The sequence below is a fragment of the Anthonomus grandis genome, chromosome 4 (genome assembly GCF_022605725.1).
Source record: "Anthonomus grandis grandis chromosome 4, icAntGran1.3, whole genome shotgun sequence".
Taxonomy (NCBI): domain Eukaryota; kingdom Metazoa; phylum Arthropoda; class Insecta; order Coleoptera; family Curculionidae; genus Anthonomus; species Anthonomus grandis.
In genome coordinates, this window is record NC_065549.1 from 18,246,945 (window position 1) to 18,271,373 (window position 24,429).

The following is a 24,429-nucleotide window of genomic DNA, read 5'->3' on the forward strand; positions in this document are numbered from 1 at the left end:
TTTGATTTTTTTAAATCGATCGATTCGTTTTCGAGAAAATTAGAAAAATCTTTGTGTATCTTAATTTGTTCAGATAGAAAACAAAAACATAAAAATATGAGTTTTTATTTCAATAAGTGTTCAAAATGTTGCCCGTTTTTGGCCAAACAATGATATAGGCGAAATTGCGGAGTGTTGTTGGATGGGGTCAGAATCTGGTTTTGAAGGTATAGGTACATACATCTTCCTTATATACTAATCCTTAACTTATCAACATAACATTGAATCATAAAAATTAAATAAATAAACGCTCGGAAGAATAAAAACATTTGTTTCTTGGCTTATTGTTGATTCTAGTTTGCCCACAATAACACCTACAATTTAACCCATGTTAAAAATAATTCTACGCTCCTATTATAAATGTGTTTTAATTATAACTAAAGAAACCTAGACTTAGGTAAGAGGTGTAATGTATAAAAAATATATTTTTTTTTATGAATTTTTTTTTAACGGTACCTTAATGTAATTTTAACTGTGTTGTGGCTTTTGTTTTTTGTTGTTTTAATTTTTGTACACGTACAAAGAACATTTATTTTAATAGTGTTTTTATGTACTTAAAATTACTTTGTTTTATCTCTGTGATTACTTGAATCGATTTCAGTGTCCTGAGGATGACTTAATATAAGTCGAAACGTCGACATTTAAGTAAACAGGTTTCTGTTTTATTTCTGACCCCACCCAACAACCCTCCGCAATATTGAAGATATTGGGTCACAAACACAAAACTGAAGATATAGGTACAGTCTAACAAATCTATATACTTTGATATGGGCGATGTTCAAATTCCTGACGGACATTTTTAAAAACATGTTGTGAGATATCATGGCAGTTGTCGATGATGCGTTGACGAAGTTCATCCAAACTTTCAGGTTGGGGAGTAAACACAATAGATTTCAAATGACCCCATAGAAAAAAGTCTAACGGCGTTATATCAGGAGATCTAGCAGGCCATTCTATAGGCCCCCTTCGCCCTATCTATTTATCTGGAAACTTGTCGTCTAGCCATTGCCCAACGGGAAGAACATAGTGAGGAGGAGCGCCGTCTTGCTGGAAATATATTTCAGCCTCAAACCCTCAAGTATAGGGTTTCCATCATTATCGATTTGGTTTTCAATGGATTCAGTGATAAGCGGATTGATGGTATTTTCCAACATATCCAAATAAATGTCTCCATTTAAATTTCCGTTAATAAATAATGGCCCAATCACTTTATTTCCTAAAATGCCTGGCCATACATTAATTTTTTGAGGGTACTGGGTATGCCCTTTTACAAATGCATGAGGATTTTCATTGCTCCAATATCTACAGTTATGCTTATTAAAAAATCCATTTAGATAAAATGTGCATTCATTGCTGAAGCAGATATTCTTTACATGAATAGTAATATCATTAACTGCTTTAGTCATTTTTTCACAAAACTCAACTCGCCTATCGAAATCGTCCAAAACTTCAATTTGAACGGCTTCATCCAAATCTTGCCGATGATCACGTTTTTTTTGCAACAGATCCAGTTAGTAAACTTAGTAACAAGGTCCAAAACATACCTATGCGAAGTCATCTTCTCCGGATGTCTGGCGTTAAACGTGACGGCAGTTTGCCGAGCACATTGATTTTGGGCACCATAAATTAGAATAATTTCCACTCTTTCGGCTAGACATCATTTTGGAGGTAAAATCTTCAATTCAACAAATAAATTTTCACTATTCCAAGACTGTCACAAATGTAACTGACGGCAAAATAAATTCTTTATTTTCCTTAGCAACTATAAATAACTAAGCAGGTATAACAATAAATACAGTTCGCCCAGGATATCTGTATTGATGAAAAGAATGCGGAAAAAAATTCAGGTTGTTATTTAGTTTTTTCCACGTCTAATCTTCGGAATTGCTGTTTATGTTGGTAGTTTCCGTTTTAAATTATAAACGAATTGTAGATTTGGCAAACCCTAACGGGCAACATTTTGAACACTTATTGAAATAAAAACTAATATTTTCATGTTTTTGTTTTCTATCTGAACAAATTAAGATTTTTCTAATTTTCTCGAAAACGAATCGACCGATTTAAAAAAATCAGACGTCAAAATAAAAGATTTCGAAAGACCTTTTATTACCTTGCAATTTAAAATTTTTAAGGGGATGACCCTGGGAGGCAGAGGGTGAAGTAATTTTAGGTTAGAAAGTTGTCCCCCTTGACAAACCGATTTTCGATAAATCCGTGATGGGAAGTTTTCAAATGAACACCCTGTATATGTTCCATCCGTGCTGGTAAAATTTCTTATTATTCAAATATAAGAACAAAACTTTTTTGTTGGTTTTTTATTCTCCTAAACAGTCTTAAAAGTTTTTTAAATTTTGCCTTTTAAGGTTTTATGGGATAAAATGCGTGAAAACGTCTATCAATGTAAAAAAGATACTTCTGTTAATAAGGTACTGTTTTAAAAGGGTTTAGTTAGAATTAAAAAAAACCGCACTCTTCGATCTTAACTACTTACCGCAACTTATTGAAGCATACACATAATTAAAATATGAATCGCAGGTATCTATTAATTTTTAAATTTTTTGTGCACCCTGATTTATACTTGGACGCCTGTTTTGGATCATTATCCTGTTAAAACATCCATCGCAAAGGCATATATTTTTCTCTAATTAGTAACATTGTATTTTCCAATATGCGCACAAAAGTCGTAAGTGAAAAAAATCTAATTTTTCGGTAGAGCAAAATTAAACTGTAGTATTACACATCATTTTTGATGTATGAAATTTATAATAATAATAATTAATAAAAAATTTTAAAAAGCAACAAGGAATTATATAATGGTCGCCACTTATTTTTAAAAAGTCGACTTTTTATGTCGTTATTCCCGGGTTTATTTATTTTCCCGCTCTTCAAATTTTGAATCCTCTTGGAATTGAGGCTCCAAAGGGGTTTGTTTTATTTTTTGTCTGTTTCATAACATTTGATTAGCCTTAAATAGATATAGTGAAAAATGTTATGTGTAAAAAACTGTCCTTAAGAGAACATTCTTAAATAGTACCAAGAATCTTTCACCAAAATATATTATCAGCCTCAAATAATAACCCTAAATTACTAATTGTTAATTGATTGATTGATGAATTGTTAATTAAGAAGAAATTACATAAAATGAAAAATTGGCTACATAATTAGCTTGTGACGAATTCATAGTTAATCACCTACTTTATTGAAAATGATCAGTATTTAAATACATGTTAACTTTAGAAAATACTAGCTCATAAACTCAATTATTAAAAAGAAGAAAAAAATATACTAATTCTAGATTCTATCTAGTTTAAAAATGACATGAACTTCTATAGATTTTTTGAATTGAATGAGGATCCGTTGGCTCCAGTTTGACTACGTACACCATAATACATAGAAGAGTTAAAATAATTCTTGTATTTTTGAAGAAATAATAAGATATTGTTAATAAATATTAAGTTATTAGTTTTGAAAGCCAATGTTTAGACAAAAATTATTAATGCAATTTTTATTACAGCCGATCAGTCTCGTTCTTCACACTCTTCAAGGAATAAATTCGTCCCTTATAGAGACTCAGTCTTGACATGGCTGCTCAAAGATACTCTTCAAGGGAACTCGAATACAGTAATGATAGCAAGTAAGTAAAGAAGACAGTTATTGTTACTTATTTTGAATTTCTGTTTTTTATATTTATATATTACTTAAATTCTATACAAACCCATGCATGCTCTATCTTCATATATCAACTTTACTTGAATTATTATGATGTTGACGTCATTTCAAATATTATTAATGAATTACAAAATGACGTTTTGTTTTTGAAAAATAAGTCAACCGATTATTTTTTACTAGATGTTATTATAAAATTCAATTCAAGTCCAAGAATTTAAAGCTCAATCTTGGTTTGAATTAAATACCTTTGATTAAAGTCTCGACTTGTAGTTTCGCACCTATAGTATGCCCAAAACGTGCAAAAAGTATCAACTAGGAACATATATGACAGAGCTGAAAGCACAATACCATTAAAAGAAGTTCTCCTTCCAGTAATTTCTTGTAATTGTAGAAAAAAAACTTATTTGAAGAATAGCCAGTCACAACAATGAAACCATTCAATAGACCATGCATTATGTATCAATTATCGTAACTTGAGCGATTGTCAGTTACCCAATTGATTGATCAAATATAATAACAGTTTAAGGTCTTGACTGAACCTGACACTGCAGCTAATAGCTTATTGTATCTCCATTTTCAAACATACACCAAACATATTCATGTCCTATGAATGGTTTTCCAGAATCAGGTCTTAAGTTAAGTTGACCTAGAAACGATTAATAGTATTAATTTTTTGGAGTTATGTTATCATGCTCATTTCGAAAAGGGAAAAAAATTCTGGCGTTACTAGAGGTGCATGTAATATACCACGTCTGATTATATTGAAGTCTATATTCCTATATTTTGGCTTCTCTTTGATGAAAATGTCAAGTCCCACATGTTTATCATAGAAGCAATTCCTGCCCATCATACTTATTTGAACAGCTCCACTCTAGCTATAGATTGGTCAGTTTTTGTCGAATACATTATCGACCCATAGTCTTACTTGGAAATAGTTACTTACTTTGGAGAATATATAAATCTTAGTAGAAATGTTGGTCTTTTAAGCCATTTACTTCCGTTTCCACTTTTCTTTTTGTCCTATAGGATTCTTGCCTTTGTTAATGGTCCTTCAATAGTCTCTCTTCCAGTTCAGCTATGGTCGCCTCAGGTTTGATTTTTAATTTAGTCAAATGCTTGGCTTTTCCTGCCTCCTGGGCTGGCTAAGCTCATTGGAGTGTTCTTCAAGAATCTTATTTTCTTTTATGAGTTTTTGATTTGTGTCTTTCGAAAGAGCCAAGTTTTCTTCGAGCTTCTTGATTTTTGCATCACATTGGACCTTTTCGAGCTGTAGCTTCTGTCTGGCAGCCTCTTCTTCTTCCAACTGCTGCTCCAAGTCAGAAATCGTCGTTTGCAATTTCTTCTTTTCAACATTTTAAGTACTGGATCTCTCCTCTTCCTCCTCAATTCTGGCTGCTAAATCATGAAGAATCTCCTCCAACTCTTCTTTCCTGGCCGTGAATCTGGCCCACATTTCTTCAGCTTCCGCACACAACTCAACTTCGGCTTGTAATTGCTCTTGTAAAATAGCTTTTCCTCTTGGGCTTTCTGGTTGGGTTGCTGGGCTGTTTTATACTCCTCCGCGATTTTAATTAGGCGTTCTAATTTATCCTTTACTTGTTTCAATTCATCTTCTTTTCTAGTTTCAGTTTCTCTTCTTGCTCTATTTACTCGACAACATATAGTCAAACACAAAGGAAATCAGAATACTCAGTGAGCAATCTGAAACTACCTAGTATCATGTCTTAATTAAAGCTGATGTTTATGATCTGTTTTTCCTAAATTTTAAACTAATAAAAAATGTTGTCTATTGACCATGTTAGTGTGCGATACCAGAGCCTTTCTCTGATCTTATGAATAAATTTGGCAGAAAAAAAGCGCTGGATTATGCCAAGTAGGACCAGTGATAAGTATCAACAATCATTTTTGGATAAATATGGTAGTAGTAAAATGGTGAGAATGGAGAAAACTCACCATTCCAGTAATTCAATGAATTGTTCGGATTTCAAACAGCAAAAGGTGTTATCATTCACAGTTTTCTCGAGAATGCATTTTGCAGTAAGATATGGGGAGCGGTGTTTGTATACGCAAATGTATGCCACAATTCTTTTTCCTTCGCTCACCTTTCTCATGTGCATTGGTTTTTTTATTATTATTTTAAATACATGAGCTACTACTTAACAATTAACTAAAAAAGTTCTTAACCATAATCTTTTGAACCCCCTATATAATATTGCATGTAAACCGAATATAATCCGCCGTCTGTTTTATTTTTGGCGCGACTCCAAAATGCGTATATAGTAGTGTAAGACAAACAGGTAAATCGTTTCAAAGTTGTATATGCGTGTTCTAGAGTGATAACTGGTTTTTAAGAATGCTTAAAACTCTTGATAAATGGACGTAGAAGATTACTTGTAATGTAAGCCCCAAGAATTTTAAATTATATTTAGATATTAATTTATAGCATTAACTATTAATGCAAATACACTAAAAGTCTGTCTCTTGAAAAGAATTAAAGAAATTTTATTTTTACAGCAATCTCACCATCGAGTAACTATTACAGCGAAACAGTGAATACATTACGTTTCGGCCAAAGAGCCAAACTAATTGTATACAAACCTATAATTCTGGAAGACTCCAAGGAGAAAACCATTAGGGAACTTAGAACGGAAATTGCCAGACTGAAAGAACTGTTAAGATTATCAGTTCAGGTAACATTACACCTAAAATGCTACTGAAAATATTAAAATCACTGTTATTTCTTTTTCTTTTATAGATTCCTTCGACTATTGATACACTATCCTTAATGACAACTACACCTAAGAACTCCTCTCAATCCCTCTCGAGTTCAACTCAAGACATCTCGGAATCCTCCACTCTAACATCATTATCAGAGGCTTCAAAGGGTCCCTTAAGAACTACAGGAACAACCGGTGGGTCAACCCTAAATAGCCAAGAAGAAACCATCACAACTGAAACCCTGTTACCAGTAATGGAAGTAAAAAGCTTAGTAGCTCCAAAAAAGTTCACAAGAACATATAGCATTGATAGAAAGTACAGTTTGGAAACGGAAAAGTCTTGCAGTTCGCAGGAATCTTTACAAAGCCCAAAGCACAAAGCTCAACCTGCAAGGAGGCTATCGACTACACCTCAGCCAAAACAAACCGCTCTGTCACTAAGACGATTATCAATCCATAAAAGTAACCCATCTTTAAAAACCATTACTCAAAAACGGCTCCTAGGTGGAAACAAAAAAGAAAAAGGAGTGGGCACAGAGGCCGTAGAACACGCTAAAAAACCTCCGGAAATCAAAACCAAGACAAAACCTAGAGCGCAAATCGTGGCTGCGGTCACTAGCAGACTTTACAGCAAAGTTAATAAGAAAGACATAGGTACTTCAACAGAAAATTTGGCAGTGGTAGCTAAAGAGGCACCAAAAGAACTTTCTATATGCAGTAACGCGCGAAACAGGCTGCGAGATCTTACACATAGAGCATTAAAGGCCCACAGAAGCAAAAACGAAGAGACGCAGACAGATTTGTTTCCTGTACTTAGAGTAAAGGAGATAGGGACAGACTGTGCTGATTTGGAGCTGCAGCAAGGACAGGTTAAAGATGCTTCTACCCTGCATGATTTGGAATTTAAAGATGCGCAAGTGGGATGTACCCTACTAAATCAGTTTATTGAGGGAACTTTGAAAAATCTCTTGGTTTTAACCAAGAGTTGTGGTATACAAACCATTGCGGAAGATAAACCTACAAGTAGTGTCTCTTTTACCAAATATCTTACAGGTAGCTCACCTATTTTTAGTGAAGCAGTAAATATAAACATATCTCATAATTATATTGGAGGGGATCGTAATGGGAGCTTTTCAGATGACAGCTTGGAAAATCGTGTGCCATTACATACGCCAGATCTGATTAGCAATCATAACTCCTTGGAACAGCATGGGCTGGATAGAACTGTTAGTACCGAATCTAATGAACCGACAATTTGCCATGCAGAACTTGGTGTCTTGGACGATATTTACGAAACTGTACATTATATTCCTAGTAGTCAAGTATGCGCTAGCACAGCCAGTACCCTCACGGCACCCAACTATTGTAAACATTTCAAAACTGTTGACGTAAACGTTGCTCAGGCACCTGTTATGTTCCTAGAAGAACCTGTTTGGGAAAGATGCCAATATTTGCCAGACATTTATCCCAGGGCTCTAGAAGCCAAAGGTTCGATTTGCCCGGACATATTTAAAAAAGCCTCCATTAAAAAAGTTCAAGTTTACCGATGTCCAGACTATGAAAGCCTTAGCAGTGAGAGCAGTGAAGACAGAATGAGTGTAAATCTCCCGGATTCTATCGAGTATCACTTGGCGAACCAGAAAAAAGTGCAATTCGACAAAAAGGTGAGAAAACAAAAAAACGATCGTATGTTGAAAGCAATGAAAGATTTCCTTGAGGAGGCAAAATTACTCATGTCAAACATCAGTCACGCGGCTGAAAAGTCACGCAGTAGCAGTCCCAAATGTCAACAAGCACATTTAGATGATTTTGATATTCAAGTGACTGTTAACGAAATATCAGGTTTGGGCAAAGGCTCAAGAAAAAGCCACAGAAGGCGCACAAGAGAAACTAATTCAACACAAACCGAAGCACCACCCTCTATGGAAAGCTGCCATTCACAAACAAACTTAGACTTTGCAGAATATATGGTGCCCGTAAATAAATATGAGGCCATTTTAGAGGATTCTTGCAAAAGGCTGGAGCAACATATAAACAAACAGCCGAGATCCAGACACGTCAGCATAGCATCAGAAGATTTCGACGATGACATTCTCTTCGAACGTCCTAGGTATAACCCTTGGGATCTTAGTAACGTTGAAGTTGAGGATTCTAGCTTGGAAAGTAACCCAATTACGTTTTCTGATTATGGAAGTTTGCCCAGGAAGACTCATAAGAGGCAAAGAACTCCAACTTGTAGTCCCAGTGCCTTTTTAAGGCAACTAACTCACATGAGAAGGCAAATTATTGAAAGTTCACGTGAAGAATTGATGTTGCAAGGTGCTAGTGGGAGCAAGTAAAAATCCCTCACTAGTGTTGGAGGTTATTATCATAAAGCTTTTAACAGTGTTGAATTTGTGAAAGGCACATACCTTTGTAGGTGGTTGGCAGGGTATCTAGGCGATTCTCAATAAAATACTGACAGAGACGAGTCCCTAGAATAAATGTTAATATTTTTCCAAATGATTTATAAGTAACTTGTGTAAACCATAAACTGTATTCAAAAATTTGCTGAGTAACTCAGTAATCTTTATCTGAGTATACACGTTTTTCTAGGAAGTTTTTCTATTTTCTATAAAAAATAGTGAAAATTATTTGAATTTGTACCCAAATCGGAATAAAAGTGATCTATTTTTATTATATATAACTTTTAAATTGTTGTGCCGCATATGGTTTACTTTATTCGATTTCTCTTGGTCAAATGTTTTTAATTGCTAGTGAAATTTTTAGAATTTTGATAAAAAAAATACCGATTTTCAAAATTAAATTTAGTATGTTAAATTAATTTAAATCACTCTGTATATTTTTCTTCTAAAGGCGATCAATAATCACTTAAAAATAGTAACGACAGAGAAGAATCAATCAAGAGCCCCAAAATAGATGCCATAAGAAAATTTATTAGCATCGATATCATATAATGTACTAATCGTTTTATCTTTAATTGTTCTAGCCAATACCAAAAGATGGCCTATTACCTAAAGTAATCTTGCAACGTTATTAAACTGAAATATTGATTTATTAAAAGTAAAAGAATAAAAAGAAACTAAAGCACATGTAAGGAGCAAAGATAAGGATGCACAATTGCTAAAAAGCTGAATAAAATGAAGCATTAAGACACTGATAAGACACAAGATGAAATCAGTCAGAATACTATAAGAGGACGACTTACAAAAATATATTATCTTTTTAACTTTTATGTCTCATACAACTGCAATACATAATTTAACATATTTTATTACAAAGAATAAAAATACAAAACCATTGTGAAAAACCAGCGTTAAATAAGTGCTTTTAGAAAAAGAAATTAACATAAAGATATTTTTACGTCAATAGGATCCTTTAGACTAGGGAATTCCTATAAAAATTATAAATTCCTCATTTAATAATAATGTCATTTAAAATGGCATCTTTCAAAATTTCTTTTGAAAATTCTAGTAACTACACAGTTGCTGTTTTTATCGTTTTTCTAAAAAAACAAATCAAAGAAACAGTATTTAAACCTCGTAAATATCCCTAGGAAAATAAATATTTCCCAGAGAATAATATGAAATATTTAAAAGTTTATTGTTTTCAGGATTTCATTCAAAGGATTTTAATATATTTAAATCATAAAATATTTCTAAATTTAAATCATAAAAGCACTCAAATAAACTCAGATACAAATAATGGTTTTTTTTTCTATTTCTCACTCACTTTAATTGCTATAGTAAAAATTATTTCGATCAAAAATTAGCTAGGTATTCGTTGACGAAAATAATAGAAAACAATTATTTTAATTAAAATGTTTAATTCATCTTCCATGTTTCTGAACTTTGAAAGTTTAGGTTTTTGCCTTCCTAATCCAAATTTAAACTGGAATTTGTTTAGCAATACACTATTGCCCAAATAGTGATTTAGCTTTTAATAGCATTTTTCATATCCGTAATGTAAGGTATCATTTCCATAATGTAAAGCATGGCTGATTAATTCGAACTCTGCATGCAAATTGAACTTCCTTTTTAGTCATAACAACCGCATTCTTGTATCTAGTTTCAGCAATCCCTAACATTTATAAATTTTATTGAATTTTCAATGAATGAGGATAAGTTTCTGCAGTTCAGTTTCTTCACATTTTATTATACATGCTCTAGTAATAGTCCAGTGACATTTATTTACCAAATACAATCTATTGAATTAATTGAATAAAACTATCTATGAACTAACCCTTTAAATAATACTATATTTTTATATTTATTGTTAAATTTTTACTTGAACGTTAATAAAATTAAATAGCTACATATTTAATCAAGAAGTATAATCTTTTATTAACTCAAACTGAAAAAAAGGTAACTAAAAAAGGCCCAAACAAATAAAATTAGTCCCACAGCTTAGTCTTTGACGAGCTGTAAATTAGTATATCATTAATTATTACGACCCTAGACCTCAAATTCAAAAAAGGTATAAATCAAATTAACATAAATCAGGATTTCAAGGTAATATATAGCAAATTATTTATAGTTTTTTTTTTCGTAATAATTATCCTCATAAATTAAGGATTATTTATTAAATTATTTGTAAAAATTCATTTATCCAAATTGGTAGCATTAGTAAAAAAACCTTTGGACCAAGGCGAAGGGGTAGACCAAATGAGTTGGCACATCTTTTTAGCAATTATTACAATGAATTTGTAAGTAATAAGCACTTAAAATGGTATATCGACCTATATAATTAAATAATTGAAGTTTTTATTATAAAATTATAAAAACCGAATTAAGATAATTTAAAAAGTTTGGAAGAAAATCTCAAAATTTTGTAAAAAAAAAGATTTTGTAAAATTTGTATGTAAACATAAAAATACTTACTAATTGGATATAGATTTTTGTACTTAACTTACTAAGTTGACTTTTGGCATTTATTACTGTAGATATAAGATTTTCTAAATACTATAAATTATATGAAGCATACACTATATAATAGTTGATACATTTTTCTTAACATTTTTTTGTATAAACTGATTAATATTGAAGTTGTTAACGGACCAAAATAACTAAATATTAAAAAAAATAAATAATATATTACCCTAAAACGATTTTAAACATTGCATTACAATATTCCTTAACTTAGTCCTGAGAACTTCATCTCCATTGCATACTACGTGAGTGTTGTTATCTTCTAATTGAATTAGGGCGTCTTCGTCTTGCTGAAAGTGGAACAAGTTGTTAAAGTTTAAAAAGTCGATAATATATTTTTTTACCAAATGTATCACTACTACATTTCCTCCCAACGATTCAACTTTCGCATCGGTAATTCCTTCTTGGAACAATTTTTGTTTGAATTCGTTAATACTGACCGAACCCCACTCGTATTTTACGTTTTTATTAAGTAGTTTTTGTTCTGCTGATATATCCTAAAACAAATATTTTAATAAGCTTTAATCTTTAATAAAAATCAACTAAAATGCATATTACCTGCACATTATGAATGTTATCCTTCACATTTAAAGTACCAGTGATAGTGGATAAACTGACTCCAGGTTTTACTTCGACGGGAACAATTTTTTTAGCTACGTCGGTATCTACAAAAATTTGACCCTGTTTTCTTTTTAATGGGAGATTTATTATCTAAAAAAAAGAAGAAGAACGTCAGCAATACGTCGCCATAAGAAATAGAGCCAATGCTAACATAACCTGTACGGAGGACGACGGAAAATATGGAACCTCATTAGATCGCAGGAGAAACCAGTTAACGAATAAATCGCAGTCAATATTATCGCTGAGGAATAAATAATAAATAATAACCTCAAGAGTCTATACAACACCGAAGAATAAGCAGATCTATGGACCATGCCCAACAACATCAACGACTATATTATAAACAAAACAGAGATGAAACCAACAAACTGAAGAACAAAAAATTACCAGGCCCAGATAGAATAACAAACGAAATCCCCAAATATGGAGGCGATGAACTAATGATAGAACTATCACACTTTTACAGTATGATTATGTGCACAGGAGAAGTCTCCCAGGAATGGAAATCTAGCAATACAATCCCTATCTGCAAGAAGGTAGAAAAGAAAGACCCAAGGAACTAGCGAGGCATAAGCCTGCTCAACACCGCCATGAAGCTACTCATCAAAATAATAATCCAACATCTATCAAGTACAGTCAGCATCAATGAAGAACAACAAGGCTTTAGGAAGAATAGATCAATAATCGACGCTATATTTATACTGCGACAAATCATCGAAAAGTCTAAAAAAATTTAGCAAACCTGCGTTCTTCTGCTTTGATGACCTAGCTCAAGCATTTGATAGAGTGCAAGTAAAGAATGTGCTAAAAATCCTACAAGAATAAGGAGCCAATAATATAATCCAGGTAATAAGACAACCCAATACCAACCAATATCAGGCAAGGAGATGAGTCCGATACTCTTCAACCTGTTAATGGACCGCATCATAAACCAGGTGAAAAATGTAGAACAAAGTTACAGAATGGGACGAACAGAACTCAAAATATTGTGCTATGCAGACGATGCGGTTCTCATAGCAGAAAATTAGTATAACCTGCAGCGAATTCTATTCGAGCAAAACCAAGCCGCAAAGAAATATAACATGAGCATCTCGAGATCGAAAACCAAATCGAAAGGCAAAGAACCGATACGATGCAAGCTGGCACTAAACAACCATCCAATCGAACAAATGATGAGTTTTAAATACCTGGGGATAATAGCTTCAAGCAGCCGAAATAGTGTCTGGCTATTTACATAATTCTATTTGGAAAAACATACACATGTCGAAAGGCCAGGATTTAAAGAACAGCAGTGCAGTGCTGCGATGCTCAGGTACGCAGCGAAAACTAGGCTAAAATGCCTATTTCCCATTAATAGTTTCTCACTTAATGTAATTAGTTATCAATAAATAGATATAATATATTTTTGTTACTTCTTATTTCAGCAATTTCGGTATTTGTATTTAGGGCGTAAAAGTTGTCAAGTTGTCTTGTTATGAACATCACCTTTAAGTTTTATACAATTAATCTTTTTTTTTTTTTTTTAAATGCTAATTCTGTAGATTTCGTGTTTTTTACCGAATTTTTTCGATTTAATAGTAAAATACTAAAACACTATTTTCTATCTTACCTCGCCCCACTTGTAAGGAATCAAATTCACATCAGGATTGCTGTGTATGACGAGCTCAGTCAAATTAGGAGCATTTACTGGCGGCTTGGTATAACATTCAGGCACTACCAAAGTGGCCGGCTTCAGATCCTTTATTAGTTTGTTAGCCTGTGTGAAATTTAATGACGTATCTATGGCGCAATGGGCTATTTTCATTTGTAAGGGCTGGTAAGGGGCGAGAGCCTCTATGTAGTCGTAGTCTGGTTCTAAAATAAATAAAATCACTAGTTTTTATATTTTTATTTGCGATATTTAAAATAATAATTATACACGAGAGGTCCTGCTAAAATATGGTAAGCAAGGTTTTATATGTTAAAATTGAAGCAACTTCTCGTGTGAACTAAAAACCTTTACACAAATTTTAAATTCTACTGAATTTTTGTATTTTACTGCTCAATGCTAAGGTAATTGTAAAAAATATTTCTTAGTATGCGTATATAAGTAAATACCTATTTTGTTTTGGCCAAAATATATATTTTCTAAACTAATTACATCCAATACAAAAAGATATATTTATTTAATATAATTAATCTGTCAGCTAAAAAATTTATAATAATAGAAAATCGGAGTAATCAAACATTGGATATATTATACCTCTGATAATCAAAATGCAACATGTTAATTAAATGAAAAAAAAATCAGTAAAATCAAGTATCTTATTTTAAAAGAGGATATAGTTGTGGCAAACTAATTAGGAAACAGTGGAATAAATATAAACACTTAATTAATTTTACTATTTTAAAACCAATAATTTTGGATCTTCGTAGAACTTATATGAATAAATAAAAATAGTCATTACTTCGCCAAAAGACTCTTACAGATTTAAATAATGTGTTTTGGTGAAGGTAATTTTTAATTTTATTTTAATTAAGGTAAGTTTACACTAAAGGTTCCAATCGCACTAGGAAACCTTTATAAGTTTATTTTACGGGTATTACGTATTTTCTTCAGTGAAAAAAATGAGAGCAATTTTTGTTAATGAAAAATTATTTAAAGAAATTAAAAAATTTCCTATGACTTGTTCCAAAAGTTCAAGAAGGAAAAAATAGTAAAGTAACCTGAAAATCAATTCCGTTGGTATGATATCAGGATCTACTTATTGCCATGTTGCGAAGATGTAGGACTTTTACCCAATATAAAAACTTTCTAATTTTTTAAAATCTTATTAACGAAATGAAGATATCTTTTTGCATTTTTCAAGCTGAATTAATATACATAATGACAATGTGGTCGACTGCAAATACGTAGAAATTTGTTATTCGATTCTTTAGATTTCGTTATATTTATTGCAGTGTGAATATTTGCTACTGTATGCTAAAGTAGTTCAGAAGGTTAAACAGGATCTCTCATGTTTATTCTTGGCATACAAAAGTATACATAACTGTTTTTTTTTAATTATGAACACGTAGTGTTTGACCATAAAGGCTTGATGCTAAAATATATATTCTTTTTAAATTGCTTACCTGTAAAGACAATACAGTTTCTAGGATTGTTTCCCCATAGTTCAATAAACTGCACCACATCGCCGAACCTTAGACTTGGATGCCCACAAAATACCACACAAGGCTAAGTAAAAACCAAATAAAATTTTAAAAAACAACTTAACGTAATATTTAGAGATCTTTTTACCTCTTGAAAATCTGTGCTAAACCCCTCCGAGAATATATGCTTAAAATGTTTAAGTTTAGAATTTTTGACTAAGACAGCATGTGGAAAAGGCTCATCTGGTACATAAACCTAAAAAATTAAACAGACTAGCTACGAGTTTGTTTGATGTCATTTTCAAGTTACTTACTTTATTTTGCTTAGCTGAACTAAGCCATTCAGCCAAAATATTAGAGTAAGCTAAAGAAGTATCAGCAACAGGGGAGACAAAGAACATTGGACAATTAGATACTCCTAATTCTTGCATTTTTACTGAGAGACACTCAAATAAGTCATAAACCACTCCTGTGGGGTAGCAAGGGATTAGGACGTTACCACCTCCTCTTAACGTTAAACCTAAAATAGGCTTAGATAAAAACGTTAATAGTATAATATGTAAAATTAGTTTACCAACTACTGCACAAAGTACTCCCAACATAGAATCAGGATTGCTAATTGGGGTCTGCGTCAAATCAGTCATAATAAAAACATCCGCATTTTTAAGTGAATTATAATCCACAGGTCTTGGATGGGTAGTTAAGGTACTAGACCCGCTTAAATAAACAATTTTTTCATGATCAGAAGTTATAACCCAATTGGCGGAACCTAAACAGTAGCCTGAACTTGCCGGAAGCACTTGAAGAGCTCCATACACATCCTAAAAACATTATTAAGTAATGTCTTACAAGTAATACTAGTTCCTAATAACCATACAATTTTTTCATTGTATCCCACCATGTGTATCCTAGATAAGCTGGCATTAAGGCTGTTCATATTGTAAATTTGCTTCCAAGATTTAGGCATAAAGGCCTCTTTCAAAGGAAAGGGAAATTTGTGTACAAAATTCTTCCACTGGATGGCCAAAGATGACTTAGGACACTGCTCAATATATATAACTAGTTCTTCAAGTAACAGCCTAAAAAAAATATCCCTGCTAAAAAAGTGTTTTAAGTAGTGTGTAGACTATAGCGCATTACCTCCCAATATGTAATGTGGGTTCTGTAGCATAGACTCTGCCTTGAAAACCAGTGCCCTCTGTTATAAATGGCAGCGCCATCATACATAAGTAATTTGATATTAAAATTACATCAACCTGAGAGAAATCTATCAGTTTGTCTAGAGGAGGGCAAAATTCTGGAGGTGAATCAACAAAAATTCTTTCACCATTTTCTTTTAGTTCCTTAAAAATAAAGAAGAGAAATATAATTATAATAGCATTGTATAGGGTATAGGTAGATATAGGTAAATCAGATTGAATGCGAATATTTCAAGAAGTGAAAATATAGTTGGAATGGATACAAAATCAATGAAACGAAAACATACAAGCCTTTTGTGTTTTAATTATACATATTATATTTTGGTGTAATATTTAAATGAATGAATCACGGTACAACAATTAAAACAACAAATTAAAGTTTTAACTGAACAGTGGAGATTTTGATTTTTTATTTTCTTTCCCTTAATAATATGACACTCCACCCTGAAGAATACCTCAAGTCTATAATTACATCCAAATGCAATGGGTATCCATTGTAGTTGATTATTGTACATTCAATGGGTAACTAAAGATACTTAATTATCGTATTGTCGTAATGATGTAATTTCAAAGTTTTTGTAAATCCATGTTTGGTCCCATTCTCATGTATATTAATTCGTTTTAACCTTGTCTGAGGCAATAGATCTGTAAGACGTATTGACGGAACCCCTTAATTTGATGTCCCTGATGATAGACATGTTATATGTCCAAATCATGTCGGATTAAAAATTTTTAAATAAATTTAGTGGATCACCGAAGTATATTTAGTTACCCATTGACCTATTAACTCAAGACTGCAAGAATGAACTACTTCTTCAACATATTATTCAGTAGAGGAATCTAAATGGATGGCATCTTGAGGAAGATAAAATACAGTGGATATCTCATTTTTTTAATAATAATTTCTGTGGCTCAAATCTTTTTTTTGTCACAAACAAATCACTGAGAGTAGCAATAAACTTAAGAATAGCAAGAAACTTAATATTCACTTTAATTGGCATTTTAATTTTTTAATGTTTAATTATTTAATGTTAATAAACTTAACATGTTTGATGTACAATATGCATATATGCTTTTATTTAGAAAATGTTACCTGTAAGTTTTATGTGTACTGCGAAAGTACCATGTCTTTTGAAAGTAGTATACATTTATATGATGTTGCTATATCTAAATGTAGGTATAGCATGGAATAAACTGAACATAAGTTCTAAGTTAAAGAAATTGTATAGGGTACCAGATTACAAAAGTAATAGATCTCTTCTATACTAGAAATAGTACAAGGACTCTACATAATTATTTACTTTATAAATTAAATTGGTTTTTAATTTATAAAGTAAACAACATATCAGCTGTACTTATTTTGAGACTTGGTAGCAACTTGAGACAATTGAAACTGTAAATTTACCATTTTAAAAATACTACGGTTCTTCTCATTTACTCTTTGATATAATTTTTTTATTTAATTTTTCTTTTCAAATATTTTAATAATAAATTACTGTTGAATTTACAATTTAAAATAAATATATCTATATTAGTTATGTATTTTTTGTATTGAGTTCAATTAACTAATTCATAGTTTTTTTTAAATAAAATTAAGTTTACTGTCCGAACTAAATTTTGAACCTTTAAAAAATACTTACATCTTTTTAGGAAGATGGAAAGCTTTTTTTGTTTAAAAAAGTCAAATATTTTCATAAACTGATTTAAATTAAGGATAAAAAAAATTACTTGGAAAAGATTAAAGCCTTAATGATTTAAATTGGAAAAAGTATTTATTTTTTTCTTAAAGTGGCAGCACTAATGTGATTTCATAGTTTTGTTAAATTTTAATATTTTTAATTTCATTTACAAGTTGGATTACATGAATTATAATAAAAGGATTCAGGTTGAGAACAGATGTCTTTGGCTATTTGGAATTTCAGAGCCAAAAATATTAATTAAATATTTATATTTCATTAATATTTTATGATATTTATATTAGGTGTATGACTGTAGTTTTTTAATTAAGAGTATAGATTTTTGCCAATAAATGTGCGATTTGGGATACATAATTGGTTTGGTGAGTTGGAAGATTAGTTCAAAGCGTTTATGTAGTAGGCTTATTGTAAAATTAGTTTTATTTTTTTACACCTAAAATTTTTCAAAATTTATTAATAATTTGAGGTGTTAATACATATGCATTTCATCAGGATTATTCTGAAAATTGACCTGTACAGAATTGTTTCTGAATCTGAGTACATTAATGTTTTCATATTATAATATGTATGACTGATGGTATGGCAGCCGAATCACTTTCATCATCTTTCACATTGTTTAAAATACAAATTACATTTTAGATTATTTATTAAAAAACTTTTTTATGACATCCACTAATACATTTCATAAGAGCTTTAAAACACAGCCATTTATTTATTTATTGCAATATATGGCAAAGCCCATTTACAAAAATAATGTTAAGATATTACAAAATACTAGATAATACTATAAGATAAAAATAATACTAGAATTAGAAAAAAAAATCAAATTCATCAAGTTAGAATCTCAGAACAAGGAATGTAGGTTAAAGTCTAAGATTGATCAGCTTATGGTCATCATTTTTGATCTGAATGACCATAACATGCTGGAAAATTAATCAATGATATTTTCATTAAAAGAACGCAAACTCATAGTCAGTGAAGAAAAAAAGCCATAGTTGGCTGAATGAAAATGTCAATGAAACATAGGGGAGTAAACCCTTCTTTATCCGGTGATAAAAGGAATTGCTTCCAAGATAGTATGACAGTAATATAAGCTGTTCAAGATCTTCTAAAATGTTAAAGCATCAGAATAATGCCTGCTGATTTCAAGATTAGGGATATAGTTAGGGATATGTAACCACATACTGATGATGCATTACAGTCAATGTAATTATTATGACAGGTTTTAACTGCCTTCAGCTCTATAATCAAGGGATCATTAGAATCTTCTCTGTACAGCCTCATTGTGTTCAATATGACAATCATAATAAAGGGAACAAATTATAGAAGCATACTCAAGCAAGGAACAAACCAAAGAGCAATAAAGTAATTTGAACAATAAGGTGAAAGATGTATTTACACTATTTCTAGGAATAAATCCAAGATGTTAATAAAATCCAAAATGTGGGGCAACAAAGTCTTTAATTATAATTATAACTCACCTACGTTCTTTATTCTTGATTGTGTATTGATAATAATTTGATAAGAATGATCAAATGAAACACATACACACTTCTTTAAAATCAGTTCCAGATTATTGCTATTACACAACAAAACAAAAAAGACAAGGTCAATATGCAAACCCTGAGGCACACACCTGAAGATACTTCAATAGTATTAGCCATATAATTATTTATCCTAACATTTATTGCTTTGACATGCCTTGCTTGGTTTCCAAGAAGACTTTTCCTGTTCCCACAAGTCCCTGTCCTTCAAATTTTAAAAATTATTTTAGGATTCAGGATTATATCAGGATAGAAATTATTCTTAAGGAAATTGTTTTTACTTCCAGACTACTATAATTATTTAACTGGTTTGGTAATAGGAAATGTAATCTCTGGAAAACTATTGATTTATTAAGCCATGTGGGGTACCAATTTGATAAACTGTATTGGTGATATTCACTATACCTAGTTTCTAATATATTTTTGAAATAAATAGTCTCTATGTACTTTAGGAACCTCAATTTCAATATTCTGGTTGATGTCAAGAGTTTCATTTATTATTGCTACACATTTTTTCTACATATTGTGTAAAACAACACTGTTTCCAAATATGAATATTTGGCAGTATTACATAAAACAAAAAGTTGGGTAATTAACTGTAAGTAATTTGCCTGACTTACTATAAGTTGTATTATAAAAATGAATTTATTGTAGTCCGATTCCAAAAAAAAATAGTGTGCAACCTAATTTTCACAATAATCTTCAAGCTGCATCAAAATATGTCAATATGTCATTGAAAACTTGAGAAATGGAAGCATAGTTTTGGAATGCCTGTTTGTAAGAATGGGGAAAGGAGTGAGGTCAGAAACTATAGGTGTATGCATTAAGTCCTCTATTCCTAAACTCTTTCATAGCTTGGTAGTAAGTGATCAATTGAGGTGGATGTGCCGAAATTTAGTCAATATGCATCAGCATTGCTTTTTTTCTGGTCGATTGACAGTCTCAAATTTGATGCTATATCAAAATAGGCTAATTAATGCCTTGGAGGATTTGAAACAGGTTGACTCAATTTATACAGATTTTTCTTCAATCGAGTTGATCATGGGGTTTTTTTGAGTAGGTTGTTCGATTTGGATTTCGGTGCAGCTACTCTCGATTCGATCGCTAGTTTTATTGTGGGTCATCAGTAGAGGGTAAAAATAGGTTCTTTTCTGAAGCAATTTTTGTTACCTCTGGGGGACATTGTTCTCCAATTTTTTTAAATTTATTTGCAAATACTTTTTTTAATTGCTTTCAAAACAGGTTTGCTTTGGCTTTCGCTGATGACTTTAAAATTATGAAAACAATTCACTGTCAAGGGAATCAGACACTTTTGCAGGAAGACTTGCCGATTGGTGTAAGAATAGTAAGCTTAGCAGTCTGAGTGTGTCAAAGTGCTGTTTTATTACTTTTCAGGGGTCAGAAAACATACTACTTCCTATCTTATTGATGGGGAACAGTTAAAATATTTAACCAAAGTAAGAGATTTGGGAGTCATTTTTCAAAAGAATCTATCTTTCAATTAACATCTGAACGAAATTACAGCTAAATCATCAAAAATGCTTGGATTTGTTCTCAGGCATTGTAAGAATTTTTTATTGAATACTATAAAGGGTGTCTAAGGCTCGCTGATTCCCTTTAATATGCCTCCATAGTTTGGTCATCTTATTAGACAGTACACAACTTGACTGTGAAAAGTGTTCAGCATAAATTTTTGTGATTTTGTACATTCAGGGTTTGATTATTGCTATTGATGACTATGTATTAATTGAGAGTCATTTACATCTGGTTACATTGGAATGTAGGTGGAATAACATATTGGGTATGATGTTCATACATAAGATATGTTGTCACATGTAATTGTTATATAGATTGTAGCAGCTTCTTGGAGTGCATAAACTAAGATTTACCAGCTCATATTAGAAGGGTGCCTTTCAATCTTTCCGTTTCACCATACTAACTATGGTCAAAATTGTCCCATAAATAGTTACTGTAAACTCATAAATAATTGCAACATTGAAGTGTTTGACATGTCAGTGATTTTATTTAAGAAGCAATTGGTCAATTCTCTTATTTAGTTTAAATGTTTGAACCTTTTAAGTTTATGTGTTATGTCAGTTTATATATTACATTTTTTTGTAATTTGATTTGCTTTAGTTATCTACAGGGGATTAGTCTTGAGTTTTTGGAATACTACTTTTGATGCTTATATTGGATAACTTTTAGTTAGCTTGTAGAATGCTGGTATTATATTGTTAACTTATGTTATGAGGTATCATTAATAAATAACAAAAAATAAATAAATGCCTGAAGATTGTTAATTATTATGTTCATTTTAGAACAACTGAGTTGTATTGAAACCTAGGCATGTTATAAAAAAATAATTTTGCTACAGAAAAAAAGCCCTTCTTTTGATTTTCTATCATTTTTTATTTATACATTTTTCTATTTCCAAATGGTACCGGTTACTTACCCCTTCTAAGTCAGGATCTGAGACATCAGGAGGCATATACCCATTCAAATTTAATAATCTTTGTGATGGAACAAAAGACAGGGGCAAGAAATTCAAAAGGGACTGCATTGATAGGCCACAATCAAGCATCATGGTTATTTCTCTAAATGTGAGTATATGACATGGTTTGTTCGGGTCATTGCTTAAACAATACTAGAAACATTTTAACAATATTTGAGTAAGTTTATACAAATAATGTATTTTGTATTATTACCAGCTTCATAGTTATATTCTTTAACGATTTCTGTTGAATTAAAAATTGTGGCTTAATAATTTAATACATATACATTAAAACTAAAATAAGAATCTAAACAGAAAAAAAAACATAAAAATAGTAAGATTTAAAATAAATACATTCAAAAAATGTTATAAACAATAACATAGGCATTTATTTGAGGTTATGTTGCACTGTTCGGTGTAAAGCTCAGTTCATAATTTTTCGCATTCGCAAAATCTTGCTCTAGAATGTTTAATAAAATCTGGCGGAACTTAGTTTTAGGTTAACCCATTCGCGGACAAAACAACATTTTTTGGGGTCTTCCTGGGACATTTTTTTTTTTTAGAATCGGCATTTCTTAAGGTCATAACTTATATGTCAGTTAGAATTTTTTTGTTTGTCGTCTTTTTTCGTAAAGAAACAGCCAGACTGTTATTGCAGACCTGTCCTTTTGGATAACAACTTGCGTTATATAGGGACAAGACTGCTTACGCAGACAATATATTTATTGAAAGGTTGCATAGGTACTACGAAATAATATATCATGAATAAAAATAAAAGTTTTTATTCACAAAAGTAAGAAACTACAAAAATATTAATTCATATGGTTATAACATAGGTATTACAAAAACCGAAATTCATTTATTGGAATTAAAATTTTCAAAGCATTGCCCAACACACAATGGGGGATGCGTTTCGCAAACCTTACATCTCCATGATGTCTGCCCGCGTTTGTCATGCTTAGAACACTCCCGGCATCGCAGGAAATGACTTTTGCGTTTAGAGTTGGGCGGGACTGGTATTTTTTCTAAGACATGTAAAACTTGAGGTACAATAATTGTCTCCTCAGCTGTAACGTGTGCCGCAGGGACTGAAACTTTTGCAGCTTTTACTGCACCTTGGTTCACCAGTTTTCTTCCGTCTCTCAAATTGTTTGGAATCCCAAATAATCCCCTAATAATACTCTCCCGAAATTGAAGTAAATTTATTTTTGATTTTGTGATATCTCGATACAGCAAGAAACTATTTATAACTGTAACATCTAACAGATGAAATATCACCTTTTTGTACCATCTGATTGATTTTCTGGGGCAGCTATAATAGGAAGTAAACTGATCACATCTGTCTACCCCTGACATATTCATGTTATATTCGTGAATTTCTTTTGGCTTTTGTAGTTTTTTCCCATAAAAATTCGAAACCTCTATCATCGTTGGGTTAAATTTGGTAGTAATGCACAAAACATCGCGCTTGTCCTTCCATTTGCTGACATACACTTTACCATTTCTTTTCCAAATATGGTCGCCTCTTTTGAGTTTTTTTGTCGTAACTACTTTTGGGTTTTGTTTTCGATTTGATCTCAAAGTACCTGTCGTGTGAGTTTTTCTACGAAGGAGAATTTTGGACAACCCCACGCTATTATAATAATTGTATAATAATGCCTGTAGCTTGGAAACTTCTCCATCGTCCTGTTTTCCTTTATATATTTCAATGTTATGATTGTACCCATTTGGAGAGCATAATTCAAAGAATTTAATTCCATATTTGGCACGTTTATTTTTATATATTGCCTAAAGCTCAATCTGCCTCGGTGCAATAATAGCGACTCATCCAGTGCTAATGCCTCTTCCGGGGAAAAGGCTTTTTGATAATTGCGTATCAAAATTTGTAGTAGAGAAGTAACTTTATTCAGACGATCGACATTTCCTTTTTCCTTGGTGCAGTTGAACGCCCGTAGTAATTGCTCATACCTCCTTCCAGTCATTACGTTGGAAAATATGGGATGATAGTAAAGGGAATCCAAGGAGAATATTTTTCGCAGAGTTGGAAAACGTACTTGGGCTTGAAGAAGTGACAATCCAAAAAACTTACAAATTTCTTCAAAATTGGTGTTCGGAAATGATACCATTCGCGCATACCTTGCATGGGGTCTGTTGGTCGTTTCCATTTTTTTCCCATACTCATTAGTGCATGATGTCAAAAGATCCATCACTTCATCATCCCACAAAGTTTTGAAAACTTCCAGCGGTGATGGTACATGATCAAATCTTAATTTGATCCCAGCATTTGCGTTGTCAAAGTTGAAATCCGGAATGTCTTCAACGTCGCTGTGCCATTCCTTATCGCTGTCTGACTGATTAGAGCTTGGCGATGGTAACGAAGGTTCTGCGTCATTCG

The 24,429-nt window shown here is 31.8% G+C and overlaps 2 protein-coding genes across 4 annotated transcripts in view; one reads left to right on the top strand and one right to left on the bottom strand.

Moving 5' to 3' along the window:
- The window catches only part of LOC126735081 (uncharacterized), a 54,707-nt gene extending 41,331 nt beyond the window's left edge, over nucleotides 1-13,376 (top strand). For both annotated transcript variants that reach the window (XM_050438977.1, XM_050438978.1), the window contains 3 exons: nucleotides 3,554-3,673; nucleotides 6,223-6,398; nucleotides 6,464-13,376. In XM_050438977.1, coding sequence (XP_050294934.1) covers nucleotides 3,554-3,673; nucleotides 6,223-6,398; nucleotides 6,464-8,764 — 2,597 coding nt within the window. In that variant the 3' untranslated portion in view covers nucleotides 8,765-13,376. The remainder of the gene's footprint in view (nucleotides 1-3,553; nucleotides 3,674-6,222; nucleotides 6,399-6,463) is intronic.
- Nucleotides 11,498-22,430, bottom strand: LOC126735082 (integrator complex subunit 9). 2 transcript variants are annotated; one of them, XM_050438979.1, is made up of 12 exons: nucleotides 22,249-22,430; nucleotides 21,996-22,187; nucleotides 16,244-16,446; nucleotides 15,981-16,182; nucleotides 15,678-15,924; nucleotides 15,418-15,623; nucleotides 15,252-15,359; nucleotides 15,086-15,188; nucleotides 13,584-13,828; nucleotides 11,912-12,064; nucleotides 11,698-11,850; nucleotides 11,498-11,643 (listed from the first exon to the last, which is right to left on the bottom strand). In XM_050438979.1, the coding sequence occupies exons 1-12, from the start codon at nucleotides 22,255-22,257 to the stop codon at nucleotides 11,524-11,526; spliced, it is 1,941 nt and encodes a 646-aa protein (XP_050294936.1). In that variant the 5' UTR covers nucleotides 22,258-22,430; the 3' UTR covers nucleotides 11,498-11,523. The 2 variants fall into 2 exon arrangements, with proteins under 2 accessions (XP_050294936.1, XP_050294937.1); XM_050438980.1 differs by lacking the exons at nucleotides 21,996-22,187; nucleotides 22,249-22,430 and adding an exon at nucleotides 20,164-20,253.
- Nucleotides 22,431-24,429: the final 1,999 nt, after the last annotated feature.